The sequence below is a fragment of the Aedes aegypti genome, chromosome 3 (genome assembly GCF_002204515.2).
Source record: "Aedes aegypti strain LVP_AGWG chromosome 3, AaegL5.0 Primary Assembly, whole genome shotgun sequence".
Taxonomy (NCBI): Eukaryota; Metazoa; Arthropoda; class Insecta; order Diptera; family Culicidae; genus Aedes; species Aedes aegypti.
In genome coordinates, this window is record NC_035109.1 from 213,792,213 (window position 1) to 213,818,641 (window position 26,429).

The 26,429-nt window shown below is 38.4% G+C and overlaps 1 protein-coding gene across 8 annotated transcripts in view; it reads right to left on the reverse strand.

Annotated features, from left to right (window-relative positions):
* The window catches only part of LOC5570026 (optomotor-blind protein), a 425,795-nt gene that overhangs the window by 263,166 nt on the left and 136,200 nt on the right, over positions 1-26,429 (reverse strand). For all 8 annotated transcript variants that reach the window (XM_021848470.1, XM_021848474.1, XM_021848471.1 and 5 more), the window contains exons 3-4: positions 25,443-25,556; positions 25,216-25,369 (exon numbers count right to left, since the gene is read on the reverse strand). In XM_021848470.1, coding sequence (XP_021704162.1) covers positions 25,216-25,369; positions 25,443-25,556 — 268 coding nt within the window. The remainder of the gene's footprint in view (positions 1-25,215; positions 25,370-25,442; positions 25,557-26,429) is intronic.

Consider the following 26,429-nt stretch of genomic DNA (forward strand, 5'->3'; position numbering starts at 1 on the left):
GCTGATAATGTAACAGTTTTCGTCAGAAATCAATAAGATTTCGATTTGGTCATGATGCAAATAGTAGATTCCTTCTCTAAATATGCGAAGGTAAAGGTGAATTTTGAGAAATAGTAGTTTACGGAACAAATTGCGGAATGATGCTACGAGGCTTGCCGAGCAACGTCAGCTACGTACAACATTTTTTGCAATATAGTGAAAGACCACTTGAGGGTATAATTATATCGGAATGCATTCACCATCACTTCACAATTTCCGAAAAAATGTTGTGTGATTACTCATTACGGAACTCAAAACAGTTGCGGAATGAGAAAGCGTTGCGTAATGAATCATTACATACTTCAGTGCACCGACCGTTTCATGACAGATTGGCGTGATAAAAACAGCCTATTACGATGAAAAATTGCAAAAACATCCTTTTAAAGATTGAACTATGCCTTATCTGGACCTCAGATGTTTCAAGATGTTGACCAAATAAATGTGCTAGGAATCGTCATAGCCTGGTCAAAAATTGTATGAAACAGAGAAGGTGGGCTGAGGTTCATTGATCCAGATTCAAAGGATTATTAGCAACTAGCTTCTGGACGAGGAAGACTATTTGTTGAAAGACATTCAAAAAGAGCAACAAGAAACGGACTAGACTGGATTGAAGCCGGTTCAAAAGTTGAAAACAGCAGGCATTGTGAATATGTAATATAATAATATACGGCTAAAGCTGAATCCGACTGTCCGTTAAAAACTGGAAACTACTGTGGACATATTGGAGTGCAAAGTTTACATGTTCTGAAGACAAATCTAATATTTTCATGCTACGTTATCCCCAACAATGCAAAGCTAGTCGGTTGGTGTAGGGTTCCTGATATGAACTGTGAGACATGTGGAGTTCTAGAAAATAATTTCCATCGTATTGTAGAATGTAGAAAAACAAATATAATACAGTGAACTCTCCATAACTCGATATTGAAGGGACCGTCGAGTTAGGGAGGTATCGAGTTGTAGAACATAAAACCAGTGCAAATGCGATTCAAGGGACCATCGAGGTAGCCATGAAAATTATCTTTTACTATAGTTCTCTTACTCGATATCGTGATACGAAATATCGAGTAAGGGAGAGATTACTGTTCCACAGTTATTAACTGAGAGTTTTCTTTGCCAAAGTTTCCATTTACGCATTCGTATATCGTGTGGCAAGTACGATAATACTCTGTGCCCAGGGAAATCAAGAAAATTTCCATTACGAAAAGATCCTGGACCGACCGGGAATCAAACCCAAACACCTTCAACATGGCTTTGCTTAGTAGCCGCCGACTCTAACCACTCGGCTAACGAAGGCCCCAATGTTGTGTTTGAGTGGCGAATTGAAGATGTTACTCGAGTAGCTGAAAATTGTGGCATGTGTCTTGGTTATCCCATTCTAACCTATTCAAGACGAACAACATAAATGTATTTTACTATGGACATTAAATGTATTTTACATAAACATTACGTTTATGGAGAAAATGATAAACTTTCAGATTTTATTCCATTACCCCGAAACCCATCACCCAGAATGTCATGATCCCGAATTCCATAATCCCGAATGCTGTTACTTAGAATATGCAAATACCCTGCATGATATTTCCCCGATCTAATGTGATTCGGTGTTACGGAATCCGGAATCATGACATTCGGGATGATGGCATTCAGGGTAATGGACTTCAGGATCGTGGGGTCGAATCAAATGCCATCAATGCTAGTTTAGACTATGGATCCTTTATATGAGAGATCAGCGGAAATAAAATTGTATGATTTGGTATTAGTAAAATTGAATAACAGCAGTGATGATTTTGCTCTATGTCGAGAATTACAGTGAAACCTCCATGAGTCGATATTGAAGGGACCATCGACTCATGGAAATATCGAGTCATGGAACAGCAATTCTTTGGAAAGCTGCTTCTAGGGACCATCTTAGTAACCATAAAATTATGTTTTTAGTATGGTTCCATGAGTCGATACCGAGTCATGGAACATCGACTCATGGAGGTATCACTGTATATATATTTTTATAATAATGTTGTAACACGAACATGATCTCCTTATTGCTAAAATATATTTTGTTTTCCTAAATATAATTGAGCTGTATTTCAAATGTAATGTGAACAGCAGAACATTCAACAAAATGAAAATCATCTTTTACTATGGTTCTCTTACTCGATATCGTGATACGAAATATCGAGTAAGGGAGAGATGACTGTAGTGGAATTTACATATTCTCGGCTGTCTAAGCCGATGCCGCGCTTCTTCTGCAATTTTCTAGGACATCAGCTGAGAAATTTCGTGTTTGTCTGTTTAAATTTATGCGCTGTCGGCAGCCTCATTTTTTTCGGCAGCTTTTCCTTAAGAATTGCAGCCAACTTTTTTCGGCAGCTCTAAATCAGTCGCGTTTTGAGGCGTTTTCATTTGAATATCATTTGATATCTCTGGCAAAAGTGTTTGTTCAGTTTAGAAATTCCGTTAGCGGGAAGCTGACAGAACAAAGAAATATCTGAATGTTTTCATTAGAGTGTTTTGATAGAAAAATACTGTGTATTTAACGTTTGAAATTTGGTTGCCAATAATAGTCGAATGGTGCCAAAGCCGTAAATCACCCTACGCCTATGCCTTTCTGATGGTTGTGCTACTTACTGCCCAAATTCTGTTGAACTACTGCTTCAGTATAAAATCTATGGTTTGGCGTCTGAATTACCGAGAATGAAACAATTATTCCGAATCAAACTGCCACCGCGAATGATCTGTTCGCACCTAGTCACCACAATTAACCAATTCTCCCCGCAGCCTAATTGAATTCGCCGAGGTGTGCGATAGCAATGTCATGCGGATACAAAATGGCTACCGGTTGCCGTTTAACTGGCGGCAATCATTCACTCGCAAAGGTGCCCCCAATGGACTCGTCACGGAACCTGTTTCCCAAATCACGCACCTTGCTCGCCCTGCTCGAAGCCGTAATGAAATAATTTACATCCCCGCATCAGATCAATCAAAATCTCGGCAAAGCAGGCGACTTTGGGCAAAGCGCGCGGAACGACAAAGAAATCACTCGAGCGAAGCGATCTCTGACAGCCGCCTTTGGCCGCGTCCGGCCTACTTAGCATTCATCGAGGGCACCTAAATGTGACCATCTCAACAACGGCGGCGTCCAACAACGGCTCACACTAATAATAACATCACAACGTGTCACGTCGGGCCCATATGTGCGGCGTTATTAATGTTAATCGAAGGAGTTTGGCAAATGGAGTGTGGGTTTGCTGAATCCCGATCACGGTCATCACTCCGCCACAAAGTAGGGGCGGCTCGATGAAAGCGTGTCCGAAGATCTGCTTTCTTGGCGTCCTGTTACCGCCCGTACTTCAACATGCAAGGCGCGTTTGGCGTATCGAAAATTAGCTCGTTCAAACAACTCCCGGAACATTTCGGCCGGAGCTTGGTCGGCAAAGTTGCCTCTGTTCTTCCAGCTCGATGACATCCCTACATAAATTCGAATTAGCCCCGATGTCACTTACGGGCGCGACGAAGTGTTAACATCTCGAACCCGAACTCAGCAGCGACAGGCTTCTCGTCTCTCCACTTTGCGCAGTCTTTCTTCTTCATCGTGGAAGAAGAAAGCCCGAAATCGACAATCACCGATAATTACCATACATTGTTGCAGCAGTCCATTGGACGCATCCATACCGCACCCTGCTGACCGACGGCGGCTTATCTGTCAAAACCGATCAAAAACTATCCGAAAAAATCTAGCCAGCAAAACGTGCTCGCAATAATCCATTTGTCTAAAATTAGGTTTATTATAGCCAATATTGGAGGCGTTTCGCTTGGAATACCTAATAAGGTAGCAATGTTCCGTATCTCCTAGGGGCCAAGCCTTCGAGATCCTTCTGGCAAACCGCACACTTCATACACATTCACGCAACCATGGCGACAGAGACAGCCAAGAAGATGACTACAACACGATGGACTGGCTTGCTTTGATGTCATCCAGTGGTCCGTATTCTCGGTTAGATTGGCTTCCCTGTGTGAGAGCGAGCATAGTTTATCCCCACAATCCCTTTGTGCGAGATTGCAACGGGACGACCGAGAACGACACGAAACCTTTTCATGTGAGTGCTTCTGCTCCATTGGGAGAGCAACCGGGTCAACCTATTTCCGTTTCGAATTAAAAAGCTACCACCGACCGAATGACCGTCCAACAACCTTGCCTGGAGCGGCGAAATGGAACTCCGGTTCGAACAAAAAGGATTCACGCAGTTTTCTCAAGGGTGCCAACTATACGCCCGAGTGGTTTCGTTCTAGATGGTGCCGTAATTTGAACACAATTTTCCAGCATCCAGTGAAAATGGTTCTGATAAAAATAGGTTTTGGGGGATGTCAGTGGTGCGAGCGAGCAGAAGACGAACGGTCCGTCAGGAAATGCGACTGAAAATGTCACCACATGAAAGGAAGCACGTGACCTCCCGGTTTGGTTTTGGTTCGAACCGTAGGGGAGCTGAGTTTCGCACTCAAGGAGCCGGGCAAATTCACTCCAGTTCGGTGATAAGAAGAGTGAGAGCGATGTGTCGAATAGTAAATATTTAATAGATGGTTGCTTTTGATTAATTTTACGCTTTGTTGAGTAATGTTCATCTGAAGCGTTAGAATGGCACCTTTGGCAACGAAGGAAGACGTGCGGAAAAGTGACTATTTTAGACGGGTGATGATGTAGGCATGGGCGTCTCCGGAGGGGTGCAGGGAGAGCCGACGCGTAACAACGTTCCAACAAATCTGAATGCTATTTTACTTGTCTGGCTATTTTAGATATTGAAAAAGCTTTCGACAGTACCCCCGATCAAAATCTAGGCTACACCCTTGAATACAGAAGATGGACCGACCATGGTAAAAATTAGACCAAAGTGCTTCGTGTTACTCGGTTGCCGCGGGTTACCGATACGGTCAGAACATCCTTGTTCCAAATTCCAAACGGAGCACGTGAACAACTTATGAAATACTTTCGCCCAACCAAGTGACCTAACCTCGTAATTGAAAGACAACGCCGGTTTCGTAATAGGGAGGAATCTGTCCAGCGCTCACAATGACACAAACAAAAACATGTTAAATTTCCCATAGGAAAGGGCAAACTTTTCGGCACGATACACTAGAGAGGCCTGCTGGAAGCATAAAAGACTACCGCGCGCCCGGAGGCGCTAACACAAATATTTGAATCTGTTTCCCTTCGCTCCGTAGAGGGACAGGAAAAAAAGGAGGAAGCTCCACCAAAGTGACTGATGAATGATCAAATAACGGCGCTGCCTAGCTTTGTTGAGTGTCCCCGGCCAGAAAACACATCACTACCGCCGTTGAGGAATAGCAAACATCTCAAGTAGCAGCCAAAAGGCCACACTTTTGTTCGCGCAGAAGTTCCTCCTGCAGGTCGAATGACACGATTTGGTCCGGGAGATGACGCCACACCGTCCATAACTGTCTCACTGTTTACTGTTACCCTGTTATAAAGTATTATTAAATACAATAGGATTTATTGTAGCAATACCCTTCTTTCTTAGAGATTTAAAATACAAAGAATTCAATTAATCTAACCCTTCTTCTTCTTCTAGTTATTACGTCCTCACTGGGACAGAGCCTGTTGCTAAGCTTAGTGATCAATTAGCACTTCCACAGCTATTGACTGCGAGCTTTCTTTGCCAAAGTTGCCATTTTCGCATTCGTATATCGTGTGGCTGGGGGAGCCCATATGTAGGTTGTATGGTATTTGAAAAAGTTGTACTCTTTAATTAACATTCATTTTCTTTTCGGGTAACTAGGAGCTGCATTAACCAATACCCGTGCATGTTTGAGGAACCGCCGAGAGACGAGCAAGTGATGGTTGTCGTTGCCTCCTGATTTACTGCCACTTCGACTGTAGACCGGGACTGGGAGATATGGATTAAATGGATGTTTGAATTGCGGCCGCGAGTAAGGGTGTCACAAATAGAAATCTGGCGGGGAGATATGATCTGTCAATACCGGGGACCGTTCATGAATGATGATGTGAAGTTGGAATTGCAAAAGAACAAGGAAGTTCGAATAAGGCCTCGAGGAACGAGTTGTATTCTTCTTCTTTTTCTTATTCTTATTTGCATTACGTCCTCACTGGGACAGAGCCTGCTTCTCAGCTTAGTGTTCTTACGAGCATTTCCACAGTTATTAACTGAGAGCTTTCTTTGCCAAAGTTGCCATTCACGCATTCGTATATCGTGTGGCAAGTACGAAATCAAGGAAATTTTCATTACGAAAAGATCCTGGACCGACCGGGAATCAAACCCAAACACCTTCAACATGGCTTTGCTTAGTAGCCGCCGACTCTAACCACTCGGCTAACGAAGGCCCCAATGTTGTATTTGAGTGGCGAATTGAAGATGTTACTCGAGTAACTGAAAATTGTGGCATGTGTCTTGGTTATCCCATTCTAACCTATTCAAGACGAACAAAATAAATGTAATTTTACTATGGACTGCTCAAACATTACGTTTATGGAGAAAATGATAAACTTTCAGATTTTATTCCATTACCCCGAAACCCATCACCCAGAACGTCATGATCCCGAATTCCATAATCCCGAATGCTGTTACTTAGAATGTGCAAATACCCTGCATGACATTTCCCCGATCTAATGTGATTCGGTGTTACGGAATCCGGAATCATGACATTCGGTATGATGGCATTCAGAGTAATGGACTTCAGGATGGTGGGGTAGAATCAAATGCCTTTAGTGCTAGTTTAGACTATAGATCCTTTATATGAGAGATCAGCGGAAATAAAATTGTATGATTTGGTATTAGTAAAATTGAATGAAAGCAGTGATGATTTTGCTCTATGTCGAGAATAATATATTTTTTTATGATAATTTTGTAACACGAACATGACCTCCTTATTGCTAAAATACATTTTGTTTTCCTAAATATAATTGAGCTGTATTTCAAATGTAATGTTAATAGCAGAACATTCAACAACCTAATATCCAATTAACAAAAAAAAAAAGATAAGGCGAATATTTCATATTTTGTCTCTTTGCAAAACAACTTTTTCCGAAATTTTTTCAAGCGGAATACATTAATTCACACGAAAATATTTAAACTAATATAAGACATGTTCGTTTTGCTTCCATTTTGACAGCTCTCGCTGCTCAATATGCGTACACTTTGACATGAATGTCAGTTTCCGCGATTCTCTTTTATAAAGGATCACTAGTTTAGACGCTTTCAATCTGAACAGTTTTGAATTGTATTACCGGTGACCTGTACATGTCTGGCAACTTTTTTCAAATGGGCGAAACTAACAAAAGTAAACAAATCGAGCTTGAAGCTTTACTAGCATCAGTTCGTTACATAGTTTCATAAAAAGCTGAAAAATATGAACATTTACTTGATTTCTCATTAAATAAAACATAAAAACAAAAAGGAGTAATTGAAATTTGATTTGCTATTTCTTACAGTGCTATTGCGCCCATTTTCCCGCACACCAAATATATAGTGACAAAAGGGCTTATCTAACATCTCATTTCAATTTGGGGCGTTTCATAAATTTGTCCCAATTTTGCGTTTAAATTAACTCATAATTGATGTCAGCAGTTTGTTTATGACAGTTAATGTGCATACCACTATTACATAACTCCATAACCATACTCCATACTCGAGGGACCATCAACTAGTTCTTTAAGTTAATCGAGTTATATGGCGAGAATATACCGACACAAAGAACCCCTAAATCAAAGGATAAAACTTTTATATTTCCAATACATTCAAAGTCAGTTCTGTAAGAAAGCAGTATTATTTTGTTGATAGTATTTTGAAATCTATTATTTGGAAACTTTTTTCGAAATGCTCGAAGAATCATTATTATGATTAGTTTTACTGACAGTCAATATTTTTATTTTATATGTTTTTTTAAATAGATATCGAGTTATGGAGAGAAAATTTCCTCTCACGTGTCATCGACTAGTAGAGAAGAGATATCGATGTGAAAATATCGACTTATGGAGAGCACGGTGTATGAAAATTGGAAGGGACTGAAAAATCCATCGAGTGATAGCATATCATTTATGGAGTTGTGGAGAGTCGACTGTAGTATCGAACAAAACAAAAGCAAGTTTTTTTCGATTTTAAACACTAAATTCCCAATTTCGGAAGGGTTGATCTAAGTTATTGATAAACCGTTTCGAATTAAACCTCACAGCATTTCATACATAACTTGAATATCAGAGAATTTAAAGTCAAGATGCTCAATTGGAACATAACTCTACCAACTGGATTTCTGGTTACTGCTATTCTGGGTTTCGAGGCTAAGGAGCCAAGAAAAAACATTTAGCATGATTATTGATGGCAATCCGTATCGTTCGGGATTTAACAACAAGGAACATCATACGGAATTTGGGAGAAGTTTACCATCTTCATTCTAAAATTCCAAACAATATTTAAATTAATATCGCCGACCACGTTCTTACGGTCATTGAGGAAGGGAAGGAATGTTAGTGTAACATCCATTGTTACCAAAGACCGAATACACCTCTGCGTCTTCGTGGTTGTCACGGGAAGGATTCAAAAGTTACATAATCTGAATTCACTTAATACGATCCATGTAACCTCATAAGGTCATCTACTAATAATAAACGAGGAATTGATATAAAATAAGTCGACTAAAGAGACGAAAAAGGATATCTGTTGTGTTACATGTTTGTGTAGCGTTCGTTGAGCAATGGAAGATTTTTTTTAGATATCCACTATTATAGACCAAGTATACCTATGAATCTTTATGATTATAATCAGGGCAGGCAATCGTCAGATTCGTCACAGTGCGATGACGAAATAAAAAAAGACATCGTCATCCAGTATAATAACCTTGGCAGGTCGTCGTCTCGTCATCGACGTTGTTTAAGTGACGATGACGATGCTTCTTTTAGTTTCGTCACCGACTTTTTCCATTTGACGGTGATGATTGTCTAGCCTGATTATAACAGAAAAAAATCATTTGTTAGAAAGGTTTCTAAAAACAATGCTATATCAGTTTATAACGATAACGGCGACATATCTAGTGTCGTGATTATAAAAACAAAAGTAATGGTAGATTTCCGTCACTGCGAGTTATGTATCATAGTGTGTCATATATTCCGAAAGTCATAGTGACTAACCAATCAATGTTTATGAAAAAATCTATCAACGTATCATTAATACCGTTGTAACAATAAATATGTGTGTTCACATAGTTGACTCATTTAAAATAAAAGCATGAAACGAGCTCACCAATTGGCAATCCATCGTCGACAAGGCAGTTGATAATCACCTTCGAATTCTTCGCTAACACTCCTTACATAAACGTTTAAAATAGTTCAGAAGCTGCGGTCGAAGAACCTAACAAATATTATAGAAAATGTCGCATTTGAAACTCCTGGGCATAGGTTCAAAGAGTGTGCTCCTTTTCCCCGATTGTCAGTTCCGCAAACTTCCCGTTCCCCTGAATAGTCCGTTTCTCAGGAAACTGTTTGGCACTCATTATGGTTATAACTTGGAACTTGTGGATGACTTGGGACAATCGGTGGATCAGAAGATGATTTCTGGAATTATATTTTTAAACCTATCAAAAGCTTTCGGCAAAATTCTGTTAAAAAAGCTAGACGCGTATGGAATTCAGGGTATTGCCAATGACCTACTGGGTAGATACTTGCTTGATAGATAAAACCAAGTTATGCTTGCAGGAATAAGTATTCAATATTGTACTATCAACTGTGGCGTACCACAAGGCAGAAACCTGCAAATGGTAGGTCAACCAAGATTGTTTGCTGATGGCACTGCAATATTCTACAAAACCATTATGTTCCTGATCTCTATCGAACTATGTCACGAGACCTGCATCTTATAATGGGCATCTTGAGAAAAATCTTCTATCGCTGAATAATGGTATTTGGAGCTAAAGATGAACTAGCTTTGCCGATTACAAAAATCGATGTCTTGAAGCAGTTTTCAGTCTACCATTTTGCATCCTATCAATAAGCTGTACAATACGCTGGAGCATAATATCTTGCCAATAGGAGGACTCTTTATTTACAGAATATGCCTGACTATATTCCAAACATTGAATTACTTCAATATCCACCACAATTGGTCCTTTAACGCAGCTGTACATCAACGCAAATCCCGAAACGCCCACATATTACAACGCAAGAGTTTTAGGACAGATATAGGCAGCAGAAAAATTTTGAATTTAGAACCTCATCTGTTCAGTCAACTGCCAGAAGATATTAAAACTTCTCAGACAATCAGTAATTTTAAACGCAATTCTTCTTTTTTCTTGGTTTATGAAGCATCTTGTCGAGTATTGTTTCTATAGATCATGAAAACAATGCCTTCAACAAAGAAAGAACAATAGTTCATTAGGGCTTATAGTTGTAAACATTAATTTAATTGAACTTAATCCATTTCAGGGTGAACCGGTCATCTGGTATGCACCCTTCTTAATATGATCATCGGTTCTTTCAAATTTCACCGTGCTCATCATAAGTATTTGGCAATATATTTCTAGTCGAGAATGACCAAACATCTCATTCTTTCGTTTTCTTGTTGTTCTTTCTAGTGTTCCACCAGGTCACTGAAGTATATTCTGGTATATTTTGGAACTGCAGTACTTTTCCGGGAAACGGGTCATTCGGAGAAATGGCATTCGTTGAAAAGGGTCATTCGCGGAACTGGCGTACGGGGAAATGACATTTAGGGATACGATACTCGAGGAAAAGTATCACAATCTGTTTGAAGGACTTCCAAGATTTTGCTTCGATAAGTACTTATTGGTTTTGCTTCTGATTTTCTTTCCATATATAGATATGACTATGATCAAAGCCTATGTTCTAGACCAGATTTTAGTGACTCAAAACAATTTAACAATTCGACATGGCGTCAGCTTGTTATTTTCATAATAACGATGTATTTTTTTAATCTGGTATTCATTAAAAATATGTTCTTTGTCTAGATCTCTCAAATATCGAGTTATGGAAAGACGACTGTAATAGAAAGAGAAAGGCATAAAGATGCTTGGAAAGGTTAAATAAAATCAGTCGGGTTTCATGTTAAAATGATTTTGTTTTTGAGTCAACTCTCCCTTACTCGATATTTTGATATCGAGTTAGAGAACCTTAATAGAAGTTGGCTGTCATATCTAACTCGATGCTCCCTTGAATCGCATTTGTACTGGTTTTGTGATCTATAATTCCATACCTCCCTCACCCGATGGTCCCTTAAATATAGAGTTATGTAAAGTTGACTGTATTATATGTGAAATACATATTTATATTATTTCAAGGTTATTTCCAGAGATTTTTCAAGATTACCTGTAGAGTGCTTATGAAATTTGATTAGACAATTTAGGCTTCTGTGACTGATTTTTACAGATTAATTTATAAAATTTATCTTCCTAACTGAATAGGTATTATCAATATCTAGTAACAAAGAGTTCACTGTGAAACCTTTGTAACAGGGTGATTTTATTTTTAGTTGAAAGACCACTAACGAATTTTTCTGTTTCGTAGCATATGAACAGACCCTCCTCGGGCGCGTATGCCACTCCAAGAATATTATTCCGTCTCTTCACGATGCAAGAAGTTCAATATTTGCACAGCTTAATGCGTTTACCAGTTCTTGCTTTACCAGTGCTGTGCTCTCTTTCACCTTGCGACCGAATCCCCCATCTAGTATTCATCACACACTTGATTTGAGATTGTCACCTCTCTCTTCATCGGGCAAAAGGGGTTCCATTCGCTCCTCGTTGAGTGCAATTTTCTGCAATCCAAACGAGGAGAGACGCAGTAAATCGCATTTGTGAAGGAATGCACTCAAAGTGGATTAGGAGTAGAAAAACCGATGCCAATGAAGATATCCATCTCCTCTCTCCCTACAGGTAGCCAATTTCGGAAGGTCCTTTGTGTGGCTTTTCGGATTTACGAAATCGTAAGCAGAGGGCCATCTGATGTGGCTCTTTCACAAACCAGACAGATTAAATCCGAATCGCAAGGATCAAAGCAGAGCGCGCAAAAGAAAGACCCCGTTGCCAAGGTCCAAGTGGGCCTATGATTCATTGAGTTGTTTCCCTGGGCAAAGAATGCTGCGATTGAGCGCAAAGCAAAATTGATCACAAGACCCATTGCTGACTAGCTGGATAAAAGTACACTGAAACCTCGCTTAACAAAGTTTTTTTTTAACTGTATGCGCTAAGTGAAGCTGAAAGTGGTTTGTGACTACTCATTCAAAAATGGAGGATTAATTGGTGAGCTTGTTTCATGATTTTATTCCAAAATATTTTTAAATAGACCACTGATTACGCTTGTCAGCTTAGTACCTTGTAATATCATAGATGAATTTCTTATCAATTTCTTACATCAAAAGGAAAAACATCGTTTTCAAACTGACTCATTTTATGTCAGGGTGGGTGTACGGCTGTCAACTACAAACAAAGGTCGCCTAACAATCATCTCTCGAGCGGGCCGTCCCAAACAGCATCATCTCTCACGCGGGCCGACCCAAACAGCACAGGTCGAAACGCGGGCCATGCCAGACAGCAAATGCTGATGCATTTCAACACTCAAACAGCGGAAAGCTTAGCAGCGTTGTGAGCCAAACTAATACACCCACAAAACATGAACGGTAGGCGAACCTCGTTGCGTATACCCCCCCTGTTTTATGTGCCTCAATCTAGTTTGTAAACTGAGCTTACAGTGTACCTAAAGAGGACGGCGCACTGGAACGAACATTTATGCGTAACTTCTGTATTCCCCGGGTTTGAGAGTCGAGTGCCACCCAACAATGGGATCAATGTCCAAATAATATTCCTAATTTTCTAAAATTCTTTATTGTGCTCTTTTCATCTGATCCTTTTCATGTCAGAACGATTCCTAACTCTGGGTTTGTCATGTGAAGTGGGCTAGAAAAAAAAGACGAAAGCAATAAGAAAGGAGCCGCCGAATGTTCGTGTTTCCATTATGAGGAAGGGCCTCGCTCAAAAAAAGATAAGCAGATATCCTTTTCTTCGGGCTACTGCTGCTGCTGCTGGTGAAGGTTAGAGAAGTCTTGCACAAAACCCTCAAGGTGTGCTCCGAGCTCGAGGGCGCTCACCACGCAAAGAAGATCCTGAATGTCCTTTTGTGCATGTGTCTCTCGTTTCTTTCTTCGGCGTCTCATTCAGGTATCTTTACGTCTACATTAGGGTGAACCATAATTTTCAGGCTATAAAAATCTTATGTTATACACCCAAAGTTTGATTATGAGTCTCCAGAAGCTACTGTAAAAGTTTTGAGTAAAATTCGTCAACTCTAAGAATTGTCGGATTCTGATCAAACTTTCACAGTACCGTCTAAGGGTCCAAATGAATTTGGGGATTGTAACTCTAAGTTCTTACAGTTCGATCGTTATGGACCACCCTAGTCTTCACATTCATTCAGTGCCAGTGGAAGATCATTATCCGGCAAATTTTCGGGGCTAGAAAAACGTTTAAGCGATACCCACAAATGTCACTCGACCGGGGGTTTCCTTTTCAATCGTCGTCTTGGTAGTCGTTGTCAGTGAAGCGTCAAGTCTTCTGCTGCCTATCGTCGAGATGATGCGGGTTCACAAGCAGTTAATGGGTTGTTGTAAGGGAGTTGTAATTTGGGAACGGGCGATTATCTTGATTGCACCACATACACCAATCGGTGGCAGCAGCCGGAGTATTCTTTTTGTGTTGCTTTTGTTCGTACGATTTTTATTGATAAATGGAATTAATATCGCTCTTTTCGTTTGTGAAAGAATTTCTGTGCGTTGCGCAACTGTTGTTATTAGAAGGAAACAAAGCAGACTGTTTCACTGGTATGAAGCAGACTCAACCGCAGTCAGTTGTGCGTTTGATAAAAGACATCCGAAGCAGCCCAGTGATGTCAGATCTACGAGAATTTTTCTCAGTTCTATGCATTTGAAAACATTGTATAATAACGCCATCTTTCTAAGCGATCGGGATCCTGAGATATTCGCAAAACAAAGGTTTCATGCTCACTGATGGCAAAATCTCGAAAGTCTTGGCTAGAATACAGCTTCCTTGATTTTGTAAAAAGTTTAAAACTAATGGGTTATCGTCAAAACTAAACATGCAATATACATAATTGTAACCCTTGAGCTACTACATAACTTTGCCGAAGGCGCCATCCTCCTAAGTGGTCAGGATCCTGAGATATCAGCAAAACAAAAGTTCAATAGCGCCGCCTAGTGGCGGAATTCCGCATCTGGATAACCACCGTATGTCAGTCCATGAGCGATGGAACAACTTTGTTGAGGACACCAACCTTTCAAACCCTCAGGATCTAGAGATATCATATGTTAAAATGGATAGATTCTTATCCCTCAAGGTTCGTTTAATGCACGTTAGGAAGAAGGCTCTAACCGGCCAAGTTATTAACTACAATGATGATCGTCAACTCCTAAAGGTATATCGTATGCAACAACACCTCCAAAATAATGAAGTCCCATAAGCCCGGTGTCTCCTGTAACGCTCTAGGAGTGCGCCTAATAGGAATGCGCATTTTAGGAATGCGTTTAATAGGAGACCCGACTGTGAGTCTTTTTCAGAACTCGTACACAGATTTCAAAAGGTATTCTTGGAGACTCTTAGAGAAACCATTTAAAAAAATAAATACATTCAAAGATATCCTGCACCATTTTTGAAATTAGAAAAATTAGGCAAATCTTTATATCAATTTTCTATAGGTGTTTTCTGAGAAACTTGTTATTCAAAGCCAGAAGAAATTTCTTAGAAAAACTAAGTTGAATTTTCTCATAGAATTTTCTGAGAGATTTCCTATTTAAACCCAGGGAAAATTTCTTTGGAATTTAATTTCATAAATTATCTGTGGAGTAACGACTGTTTATTAATTACGTAAGGAAATTTTGAGCATTTTCAAATCTCACATGCCCCATGGTATAACTTTTTGTATGAAAAATAAAAATTATTAGTATGACGAATGTATTAATCGCCCAACCCCCTTCCACTCATAAATTTTTAAGTAGTTATTGAACGGCCAATTAATTGTAAAAAAAATTACCGAAATTTTTTGATCTTTCGTATTACTCATAGAAAACTTCATATAATTTCTTCAAGCATTTATGGTGTGATTCCAGTGAAATGCATTGGGAATATTCTTCAAGGAATCCCTGAATTGGGGGACGGACCTGGTGTAGTGGTTAGAACACACGCCTCTCACGCCGAGGACCTGGGATCGAATCCCATCCCCAACATAGTCTCTAAAAAAAAATACAGTTACGACTTCCTTCGGAAGGGAAGTAAAGCCGTTGGTCCCGAGATGAACTAGCCCAGGGCTAAAAATCTCGTTAATAAAGATAGAAAAAAAAAAGAAAATCCCTGAAGAATGTCTGAAGGACTGTTTAACACATGTCCAAAGAAAACTGAGTAAAAATTCTTATATGGATGAATTCTAAGGGTAATCGATTATTTTTTCTGTAAATCCTTAACAAATAATTAATACCTTTTTAAATAAGGTTTCAAAAAAATCGAATGCAAATTAACGAAATGGAAGCTGTTTGAAAATGCATTGTCGGGTGTCGTGGACGTAAAGGTTAATCTTACTTTCGCTCAAAAAGAGTCAGCTTGTTTTTGAGCAATTTGTATGTCCTACAGGGGATTTGGGTTATTTCGCTTTGTTTATTCAATTCGGCTTATTTAAATAAAGTAGTCATGACAAGTGTACTGCATTTGTATATGCATTCTTCATTATCCACTGCAAAAACAACTTTTGAAATGGATTAAACGAATAAAGTAATGATTTGTATCCGTGTTCTTGTAATTTAGGCCACAGGATCTACAAGCTTAAGCAGTACATTGTTTTTAATCAAGGCATACATTGTCAACTCTTCATACATGTAAATGAGTATTGCATTTGGATTGCATATTTGTTAAAGGGCCTGAAAGAACACCAGATCCTAGATTCGACAAGTGGTTTGTTTATGGGTTGTAATGATGATAGTATTTACTTGTACCGATGTTCCAGGTCATCCAAGAACTTCATTGGATAAAAGAAATATTGTTCTGAAGGTACCTGCGATGGACCGCAACAGCGTAGAACATTCCGAAAGTACTTTCAAAAGACCCTATAGTGGAAGAAATTACGCAATTTGCATCATATTATGCTCCCAGTGAAGATTGATGAGTCGCAGAATATGCATTGCAATAATCGGATTGATGTCCTTTTCCATGGTCCCAGAATCGTCTCCAGAACATCCCAAAAGTATTATTTTGTGTGCATCGTTTTATACTCGTTATTATGTGTCGCATGATAGGGTTTGCAATCATCGGATTGATGTCTTTTGCAAGGGTTCCTTAATCGGCTCCAGAATATCCTGGAAGTACTTGTAGATGACCCTATGTTGCAAGAAATTATTCAGTTTGCGTCATTTTATCCTTCTGGCAATAGTTTTTGAAAATTAATGTGTCACAGGATATGATTTGCAATCATCGGACTAATGTCCTATTCCGGGATTCCTGAATCGGCTTTAGGATGTTTCGGAAGTTCTTGTAGATGGCCCTTTGTTGCATACAATTGCTCAATATGAATTGCATTATAATTCAGATGGAAAATCATGAAGATTGATGTGTCACATAATATGGTTTGCACTGATCAAATTTTGGTTCAGATCTGATGTTCATGGGTTTTAGGGAATCAGGAACTGACAAGATGATTCCAAATGAATTGAAAGAGTTGAAATGTACTAAGGTACCGCGGGGCAAGTGGGAACGAAAAAAACGATAGTTCAAACAAATTGTTCAATAAAATTTTCAAATGTCAATAATTTTCAAATCCAACAACACAATCACATTTTGGCAACATTTTTGCTGGTGTGTGCATGAAATTAATCGAATAATTTCGAAATTGTGAAAATCTTGGAAGAAAGTTTTAGAATGAGCTAATGGACGCAGTTGCCTTGCTAAGCGGGGCAAGTTGGACACATCCAGTTTCATGCGTCAATCCACATCAGTAAGTCAACCATTACAATAATAGGATTGATAAGTCATAGATTTTTAATTTTAAGTATATATTTGATGTACTTAAGGGATCAACCATAAAATACGTTACGTTTTAGGAAGAAACCCTTTATTTAATAGTATGTCACCTCACATTTAATATTGACTGAAAATTCCTCAATAAAAGCGTAAAGAAGAATTAAAAATGTTCAAAATATATCATTTATTAGTTGTTAAATAAAATGTAGCACATAAACAATCAATAATTAACAAAATTATAAATATGTTTTGTTATTATTTATATGCATGGCAGAAAACCACCTTATGAGATGGAATTGTTTTCCATCACTACTTAATTTGGTAGAAGTAACAAATAAAGTTCAAATAACATAGAAAAGTAATCGTTCTCATGATGCATTTCAAATTTCAGCTGTGTGTTTGTTCAATTTTGAAGTCGTATTTCAAAAATAAAAAATTTATTAAAAAATAAAGAATAATAACTCTTTTCTTCTCCCTCTTATGCAATTACGTAATTTGAGGTTGTTCTTTTTTGATAAAAATCATTTGTTTGAATGTTTTAGCGCTACTCTGTAGCAAAATGTATGAATCGTGTACGAAAAGTTTTGATTCTGGTTTTTGTTTTGATAGGTCCCACTTACCCCAAGTACAAATATATTTTGGGGTAAGACAGACCATCGAAAATTTCATATGAAATGAAAACAAAATACTGGTTTATCGTTAGCAGCTTGTAATAATACTAAAAATTATAGCTTACTGATGGAAATTCGATTTAAAACACATTTATTTTTGGCGAGTCAATGCAAGACGTGAAACGTGTCACAATTTGTCATGCAAGTTATAAATGGCGCTGAATTGACAACTGTTACATGAACCACATGGTAATAAAAATAACAATATGTTTAGCACTAAATACATTCCTTGTCATTGTATCTTCAAGTTTCTAGAAGAATACCGCTATGAAAAACTTTTCCTAGTTGTTCTCACTTACCCCGGGGTACCTTATTGGTTTATGATTAAGTTCCAAACTGAGATGCCCAATGCAGGTCACGAAACTTAAATAGTGTTGTGGTGTTGTGTCAATGTCAAAATTTTATTGAAATCGGCTAAAAATTTTGGGAATTAGATCCAAAACATCAAAAATTTGGTTGTAAAAATAAGTCAGGACGTAAAGGTCTAACAAATCTTCAATAAATATCAAAGCCACGGTGCTTCAATTGCAACTATCACTTGTTTAAACAAACAGATTATAACAATTTTTTTTAGTTTTTTTTATCTGGTTTTAGATATTGAGATATACTTTTTTCTAAAATTTATCTGGACCGTAACGCTTTTTGTACGATAAATTTCAATTTTTTGTATGAACCGTAATGCTTGATCCTACTCTCCCCTCCCCCTAGAGCGTTACGTAATTTGTAGACGGCGCCTATATAAAAGATACAGATATGTGATGTTCGAGTGTTTCGATCAATTTTGATACAGTCATTGTTCAGCTATGTTGATTAGAATATATTTCAATTATGCTTTGGTGCTTTTCTAATGTCAGTCTAGACAATATGTGCACGTGTAAATTTTATGCAACTTGCTGAATGGAATGATATAAGAACAACCACAAATGTGTGATGATTATGTATGCATCTAACCGTTGATTATAGATGGAACGGAATTCACCATGTAATATTCTTTCTATTCACATTTAAAGGGAGTATCAAAATATCATGTCAAAGAGTTATTCATACATACTTGAAAGCTTTGGACGATTTCCTAAAATCACTATCAGACGTTAGATCGGTAGATATCATTTTCGTGTATTGGCTGATTGTTAATAACTAAACATAGCATAGACCATTTTCAAATGTCGGTCTAGATACATTTTTGAAATAAATATTTTTCAAAACCTAAAAACAGGTAAAACAAGTAATACTACAACATTTGATTATAATCTGTTTGTTTGAACAAGTTAAAGTGGCACACATCATATGATTTCTATCATATAAACTTCAAAAGAGCGTAACTCAAAATTTTGACAAAGGATTATTTTTCAAATTCGGCCCAGAGGTGCAAAAGAACTTCAGGAATCAACTGCTGACTGACGTTTGGATGGTATATTTTATTTGATAATAACGGTAATTGGAGCATCGTGAAAACATTCTCTTTGATTTCAAGATCCACCTATATTTGGGGAAGTTCTCTGATCAGGTTGGGTGAAATGTCGAGAGACAAAACGTTGATCTAAGAAATGTCGAATGCCAAAACGTCGAAATGACAAAAACGTCGAAGGGATAAAACGTCGAAAAGTGAAAACTGGAATTGAATGCAAATATCTTGGAAGAATGATTCTCTTCCGAAGAACAGAGTGCAAAATAATTAACCTCCTCATCTCTGTTGAGAACAGATTGCCTTCTACGTTTTGTCCCTTTTGACGTTTTGGGATTCAGAGTTTTGACATTCGACTTTTGGTCTTTCGACATTTTGTTTCTAAACCCTTTGGGTTTGGTGACGAAACGTCAAAAGATAAAAAGTCGAGAGGCAAAATGTCAAAAAAAAAAACGTCAAAAGGGAAGGAATTGGAAGAAAATAATAATTACTTAGAAGAATGATTCTCTTTTGAAAGAATGAATGATTCACTATATGCCATACGTTATTCAAAACATATTTATTCGACCACAATGTGGAAAAAGATGTCTTGGAAACCTTTCCAACTAATTACTGCTTTCGACGTTTTGTCCGTTTCAACGTTTGACATTTCGTCTTTCGGCATTTTGTCTGTTTTGACCGTTTATCACGCACATTCATTACTATTGACCAGCTTTAGATTACTGAGCTCTTGGATTACTTAGAACTTCTATTTTATCCTGAATATATAGTTAATATATTTGTGACCTTTATTAACATATACTGAACTCAACACTCTTCAATAGATAATCATTTTTGCTCGTAGAATCCAAGTTCTATGTTTTAGAAAATTCTTTAATGACCCAGACTGTCAACGAAGCATTGCTCCACGAATTTTATACATGAACCATGAAGTTTGGTTACTCAATTGCCATGATTAAGTACTGTAGACAGTATCATCTAATATGTCCATAACTGTAGATCTTAAGACACTATTATAGATTTTTTTTCTGGAATATATAGCTGCCATGACCATGATTTTTATTAAAAAAAATTGTTTTATAGGTTAAACATGTTTAAGGAAAAGATACATCGAAGCCAAACATTTTTTTTTCAAGAGCACAAATCTATAGAACCAGACAACTATTTGTGATGAAAATTTGATCGATTGGTCACTCGCTTTTAATGACCAATCGATCAAATTTTCAGTTCAAAAGGTTGTTTGCTTTTATTGGTTTGTGCTCTGAAAATTCAATGTTTGGTTTCGATGCATATTCACATTAAGATAAGTAAAAATTGGAGAGTTTCCAAAACGCAAGGTTGGAGTATGATAATTTATAGAATTATGTGTAATGATTTATGTTTCTTGTAAGTCAAATTTCAAAATTGATGCTCTAACAATTTGGCATCACTAGAGCAGTCTCAACCGCAGTCAATTTCGTTTGTGATAAAAGACATCCGCCGGAACCCAATAAATTAAGTGACTGTTTGACAGGTTCTTCAAAAGCAACAACTGACGCTTCCGAATTGCGACCGGATTTCAAAGGAAACCACGTTCATAAGAAGCGATACGCTCCAATCGCAGCGAAGTGGAAGCTGAGAAAACTGCATCGACTGCAAACAGTAGCCGGTTGCTAACAAAAACACTTCTTGCCTAGTTTAAATTTCGGACAAGTCCTATCAACAAACTCGGCCCTTATCAGCGTCCATTACGATGGACGCTTGTATTAATTACGTTCGCGGCAAATTTTTCTTTGTTGGACCGACGACGAAATCTCGTTAATGGACCACCAGTCTTCAGCAGCCCGCTTCCTCCCGCCTTCTTCGATGGTGATGATCATGTTTACTGTAAACACAATTAAGCGCAATTCAAGTGAGCCGGTCGGTAGCTTTTGTCACCACATCAGACCAAATAGATTTGTTTGTACGCCGGTATATATCAATTCCACATCGCGGCGAAGGCGCGCATAGAAGCTTCGACAGCTTCAAGACATTGCACATTGGTCCAGGAAGCTAATTTAGGCGGACATGAGGTTTTCGTCAAGATTTATTGATTTTAGAGCCATAGTTTATTCTGAGAATATGTTCAGAATTTTCAGTACTACAAAATGTACGGAACAAAAAATTTTTTACGGTGATCGCAAGAGTGACGCATACGCCAACTTTTTTATTTTAACGAATCGTAAGTTGGTATGTTCAGCAAAGTTGTAGCAAATGATCATAGAAACAACTTTGCCGAACAAACTTTTTCTCGGTTTTGCTTCAGAGCCGAGATAATTAAGTATTTTTAATAAAAAATCGTTTTTTGCTCTTAAGTGTTTTATTTTTTAGTTTTATTGGCCTACTATGTTCTACAAAGTTTTTATACTTATCATTTGCTACAACTTTGCTGAACATACCAAAGTTGTATTTCTTATATGGTTTTCATGTTATTTGAGTTTTTCATCTTAAAATTAGCTATTTTGTATGCCTTGTATCTCAACTATGAGCACCTCAAAAAAATATATCTTTCCACCAAATGATTTTGCAGTCTTTCAAGTACCTATGAGCAAAATTTGGAGACGATGATATTTTTCTATCTCGTTTAAAATCGATTTTACTAATAGACGATATGAGATAAATCCATATTTATTGAATATTCATACATGTTCAACTCACAAAAGTCATGGCTACCTAAGCATATCAAACCAAAAGTAACACGTGTATTTATATAGAAATATAAAGTACATCATTTTTCAGTTGTTTTCGATTAACTTGGAAGCTTCTGCAAGAAATTCATCGTCTTTTCCTCTACCTGTATTCAATCTATTCCTAAGCAAGATCACCGGATTGGAAGTCAACATAAGCCGTATAAAATACACATACAAAATTTACAGTCCGATTGAATTCTGTGGCATGATTTTCCCAGAATCTTCTGATGGATTCCACGTTTCATGTTTTTCTTTAGTAATGCGGCATGCCGGACAACACCACTTCCATGCAATAGTTGTAGACGTATCAGTAAGTGTAACAGCATTCTAAAGGATCGCCACGAAAAGCCCTCGAAGGAAGGTTAGGGCTGAGACTGTACGAACCTCTTCCAGCTGGTAGGAACTCAAATGGTCGTAACACGGCATGCCGCTTTTTACGGGAAGTAGATATTGTGTATTTCTTTCGCTACTGAACTGCGAAGTGCGGCGTCATAAGTCCGAAATTGTGAATAAAAGTGAGGGATTGCATTGAATCCTGTTGGTGTCTTCAGAGAACTTATTCTTCGATTTACGAAGAATAAGTCCCCCGAAGACACCTACCCGATTTGATTCAATTGCGCACTTTTGTTAGAGTTTCCGCACTTGTAATAACTTCTTTTCACGGATCTCAATCATTTTAAAAGTGGTCAACTTTAATCGGAAGATTAACGAGGAGGCATTTGAACAGTTTTTGTCAGAAACGTACTGTTAGTATCGCCAGTTCTACGATTGGTATGTACTCTCTTCAACGGTGCAAAAACTACTTTCGCATGGAGTGATGTTGTCCGGCATGCCGCCGAAGAAACATAAAAATTGCGGAATAAATCCATCAGAAGATTCTGGGAAAATCATGCCACAGAATTCAATCGGACTGTAAATTTTGTATAAGTATTTTATACCGCTTATGTTGACTTCCAACCCGGTGATCTTGCTTAGGAATTGATTAAATACAGGTAGAGAAAAATACGATGAATTTCTTGCAGAAGCTTCCAAGTTAATCGAAAACAACTGAAAAACGATGTGCTTTATATTCCTATATAAATACACGTGTTACTTTTGGTTTGATATGCTTAGTTAGCCATGACTTTTGTGAGTTGAACATGTATGAATATTCAATAAATATGGATTTATCTCATATCGTCTATTAGTAAAATCGATTTTAAACGAGATAGAAAAATATCATCGTCTCCAAATTTTGCTCACAGGTACTTGAAAGACTGCAAAATCATTTGGTGGAAAGATATATTTTTTTGAGGTGCTCATAGTTGAGATACAAGGCATACAAAATAGCTAATTTTAAGATGAAAAACTCAAACAACATGAAAACCATAAGAAATACAACTTTGGTATGTTCAGCAAAGTTGTAGCAAATGATAAGTATAAAAACTTTGTAGAACATAGTAGGCCGATAAAATTAAAAAATAAAACACTTAAGAGCAAAAAACGATTTTTTATTAAAAATACTTAATTATCTCGGCTCTGAAGCAAAACCGAGAAAAAGTTTGTTCGGCAAAGTTGTTTCTATGATCATTTTCTACAACTTTGCTGAACATACCAACTTACGATTCGTTAAAATAAAAAAGTTGGCGTATGCGTCACTCTTGCGATCACCGTAAAAAAATTTTTGTTCCGTACATTTTGTAGTACTGAAAATTCTGAACATATTCTCAGAATAAACTATGGCTCTAAAATCAATAAATCTTGACGAAAACCTCATGTCCGCCTAAATTAGCTTCCTGGACCAGTGTGCATTGTCACCCGTATGTCTTCAGTTGGCGACGGTCGCGGCGATTATTTGACAAGTAGCGTCTCTCTGTGTTCCCACAAGAAGCCCTAGCAAGAAAAGGTGAGGCTGTTTGAATGGATTTGAACCCAAAACTACGGGAAGCTCTGATGTCTATTTCCTATTCGATTATCTGGTGGGATTCTAAGGCAGTACAAAACTGCCTATCGACCGCCTCGCGCCATATCTCCGACTAGGCTGGGGATTAACATTGTGTGAGCACTTCGAAAGTGTCATCAGTGTCAACATTGGTGCGCTGAAAGCTTTCATCGAAGGCGGCGTGGACGCGCGCGAGGCGAGAGATGGGGTTGCAGAGCACCAGGATCAAAGGAGGCCGCCTCATAACGGAGCAAGCCGTCTTGCTATCTCCTGGCCTGCTTTCAACGCGCACAACTCGTTGATACACAGGAGTAATTTTGGTCAATCGTGGTCAAAAGAAGATTCTGTCCTTAACCTTTGCCTGTCCAAACGTCCGCTTTTGAGGATTTACAAAATTTCAATCAGCTGTTGAAAACTCATTTTCCAACCCATTTTTGGCATCCAAATGGAATCCAGCCCCAACTTGCAAGGGTCACATTTTCGTCAATAGGGTCCTAAAGCCCTGTCTCAATTTTATTACCAAACGCTTAAGATTAGGGCAGAAACACATGTTTACTCAATTTTTAAATGATTTTCATTGGTTTAAGTACAAAAAACATTTTTTTTTATGGTTTTTGAGATTTTGTCACACCCCTTGGTTTTAACTCGAATTTTGGGTATATTTTGTTTTCCGTGTCCCTTCCGAAATGTCAAATAGGAACAACCCCAGTGTTAAAACTATATGCCCTGTGGCATTTTTGTCGAAAAAGTGAATGTCAAACAAGATCACAAGTGTCAAGGTTGATATTTGGACCCATTTTTTAAATTGAAGTTAAAAAATGATATAGCCGTTATTTGAGCGGGAAAACTTGCTAAAGTAGTTGCAAGAACATGCTCTTTCGTATTATTGAATAAAAACGAGAATTCATTTAACATTTTAGGACCCAATTTTAATGTGATCCCACGAATTGGTTCTAGTTACTCCTCTGCGCACCGTCGCTGATCGGTGAGCGCTACCGACATTACTCCTCGCCCAGAGGCAATCTACTCTGTTGGTGCGACGCGTCTAAACGACGTTAATAATATGTCGCTGCGATCGGAGCAAGCTCTTTGCCTATTATTTAATGATGACAAATATTATTATTGGCTGTATTTAATCTGCTGTTTTTTTCTCTCTCCTCTATCTGTTAATGCTCTTCGACGACTAAGTCAATTGCTCACTTAATCGGTTGATCTGCCACTGCCTGGCCAATCATGGGTGCAGACAATTTAATGGTGTTTGCTTGTCTGTTGATCGATCACAGGCTCGGAGAGAAAGAGATTCATGAGAAATTTATTGGCATTCCACAGAAGCTCGTCAGCTAATCGCTAACAGAGTGCAAATATTTAATCTGGAGCTCGAGGTTTTGTGTCATTCGATCGATTAATCAACGAGGGGGTACTTACAAATCCATGCTTATCACTAATGTTGTTGGTCAATTTCAGCTTGTGAAATGACACCACTTTCTGCATCCACTGTTCACCGGTCGACGGCGAATCCGGATGAATGTACATCCGTTTCGGCATCTCCGGATCCGCCTTGCCGGCGATCATCCATCGACTGGAAGAAAAAGAGCAGAATTTTGCCAATTGAGTAACAGATATTCGACGCCTCGTTGTATTGCAGAACTTACCTATTGTGAAACTTATACCGGTAGTCGTCCGCTGCCACGATATCCAGTAACAGAATGTACTTGGCTTTTGCATCTAGTCCCGACACTCGAAATTTCATTTGCGGAAACATTTGTCTGCAACGAAAGAAACATAAAAAAGATTGATTAGTTTGATTTTTATAAAAAGCCATCGGCGTTTGTAAAGCAAAGGATTCATCTATCCCGAAGAACCGTATCTTCCGCACACTCGCCCCTCTTATCTCACATCAACCCAAAGTCCGTCGCGCAAAACGGTAGCATTTCGGTAAGGCTTTTGACGATGTGCCATGTTTGTGTGACCTGACCGAGCAATAAATCTAACAAACGGACAGCTTCGGCACACACCGCGAGGTCAAGAGCAAGATAACCTGCCAAACCTCGTTACCGCGTTAGGAATCACTTCTGCACTAGCTAGAAGCTTCTTCTCATGCAAGCGCAAAGCCTTGACGAGTCATAGAAACATTCGCACCGCCGCACCGCGTATGGTCAACGAAACTTCTTTTAGATCAAGCCGTCAAATTTGCGACTGGGTGGGCTGAACTCGATGGTTCGGGTTATCTGGTAGACATTGGAAGGAACAAAAAAATACGTCCAATCGTTAATAGAATATTGATAGCGCGTTTGTGTCTAGAAGTAGATTCGGTAACTTGGTCGAAGTTAATAGAATGCTTGGTCAAGTCAATATAATGCTTGGTCAACAATTGGGAATGGTATATATGAATAGTCAGCGAAGAGTAATGAGCTGTATCTGAAAATGTTAATATATGGTTTTCCACCGAAACTAATTGAGCTGATGCGTGCATTTTAGTTGCATGTGTATCTCCTCACTCACTATTCAAGATTGCACTCGACGGTGCGATTAAAATATCTAGCATGCCGATAGACGGCAGGTACTTGGCTTTGCGGACTTATCCAAGATGAGATCATCACTGATACGAGCCTACGAGAAGAAGCTGGATATGTACTATG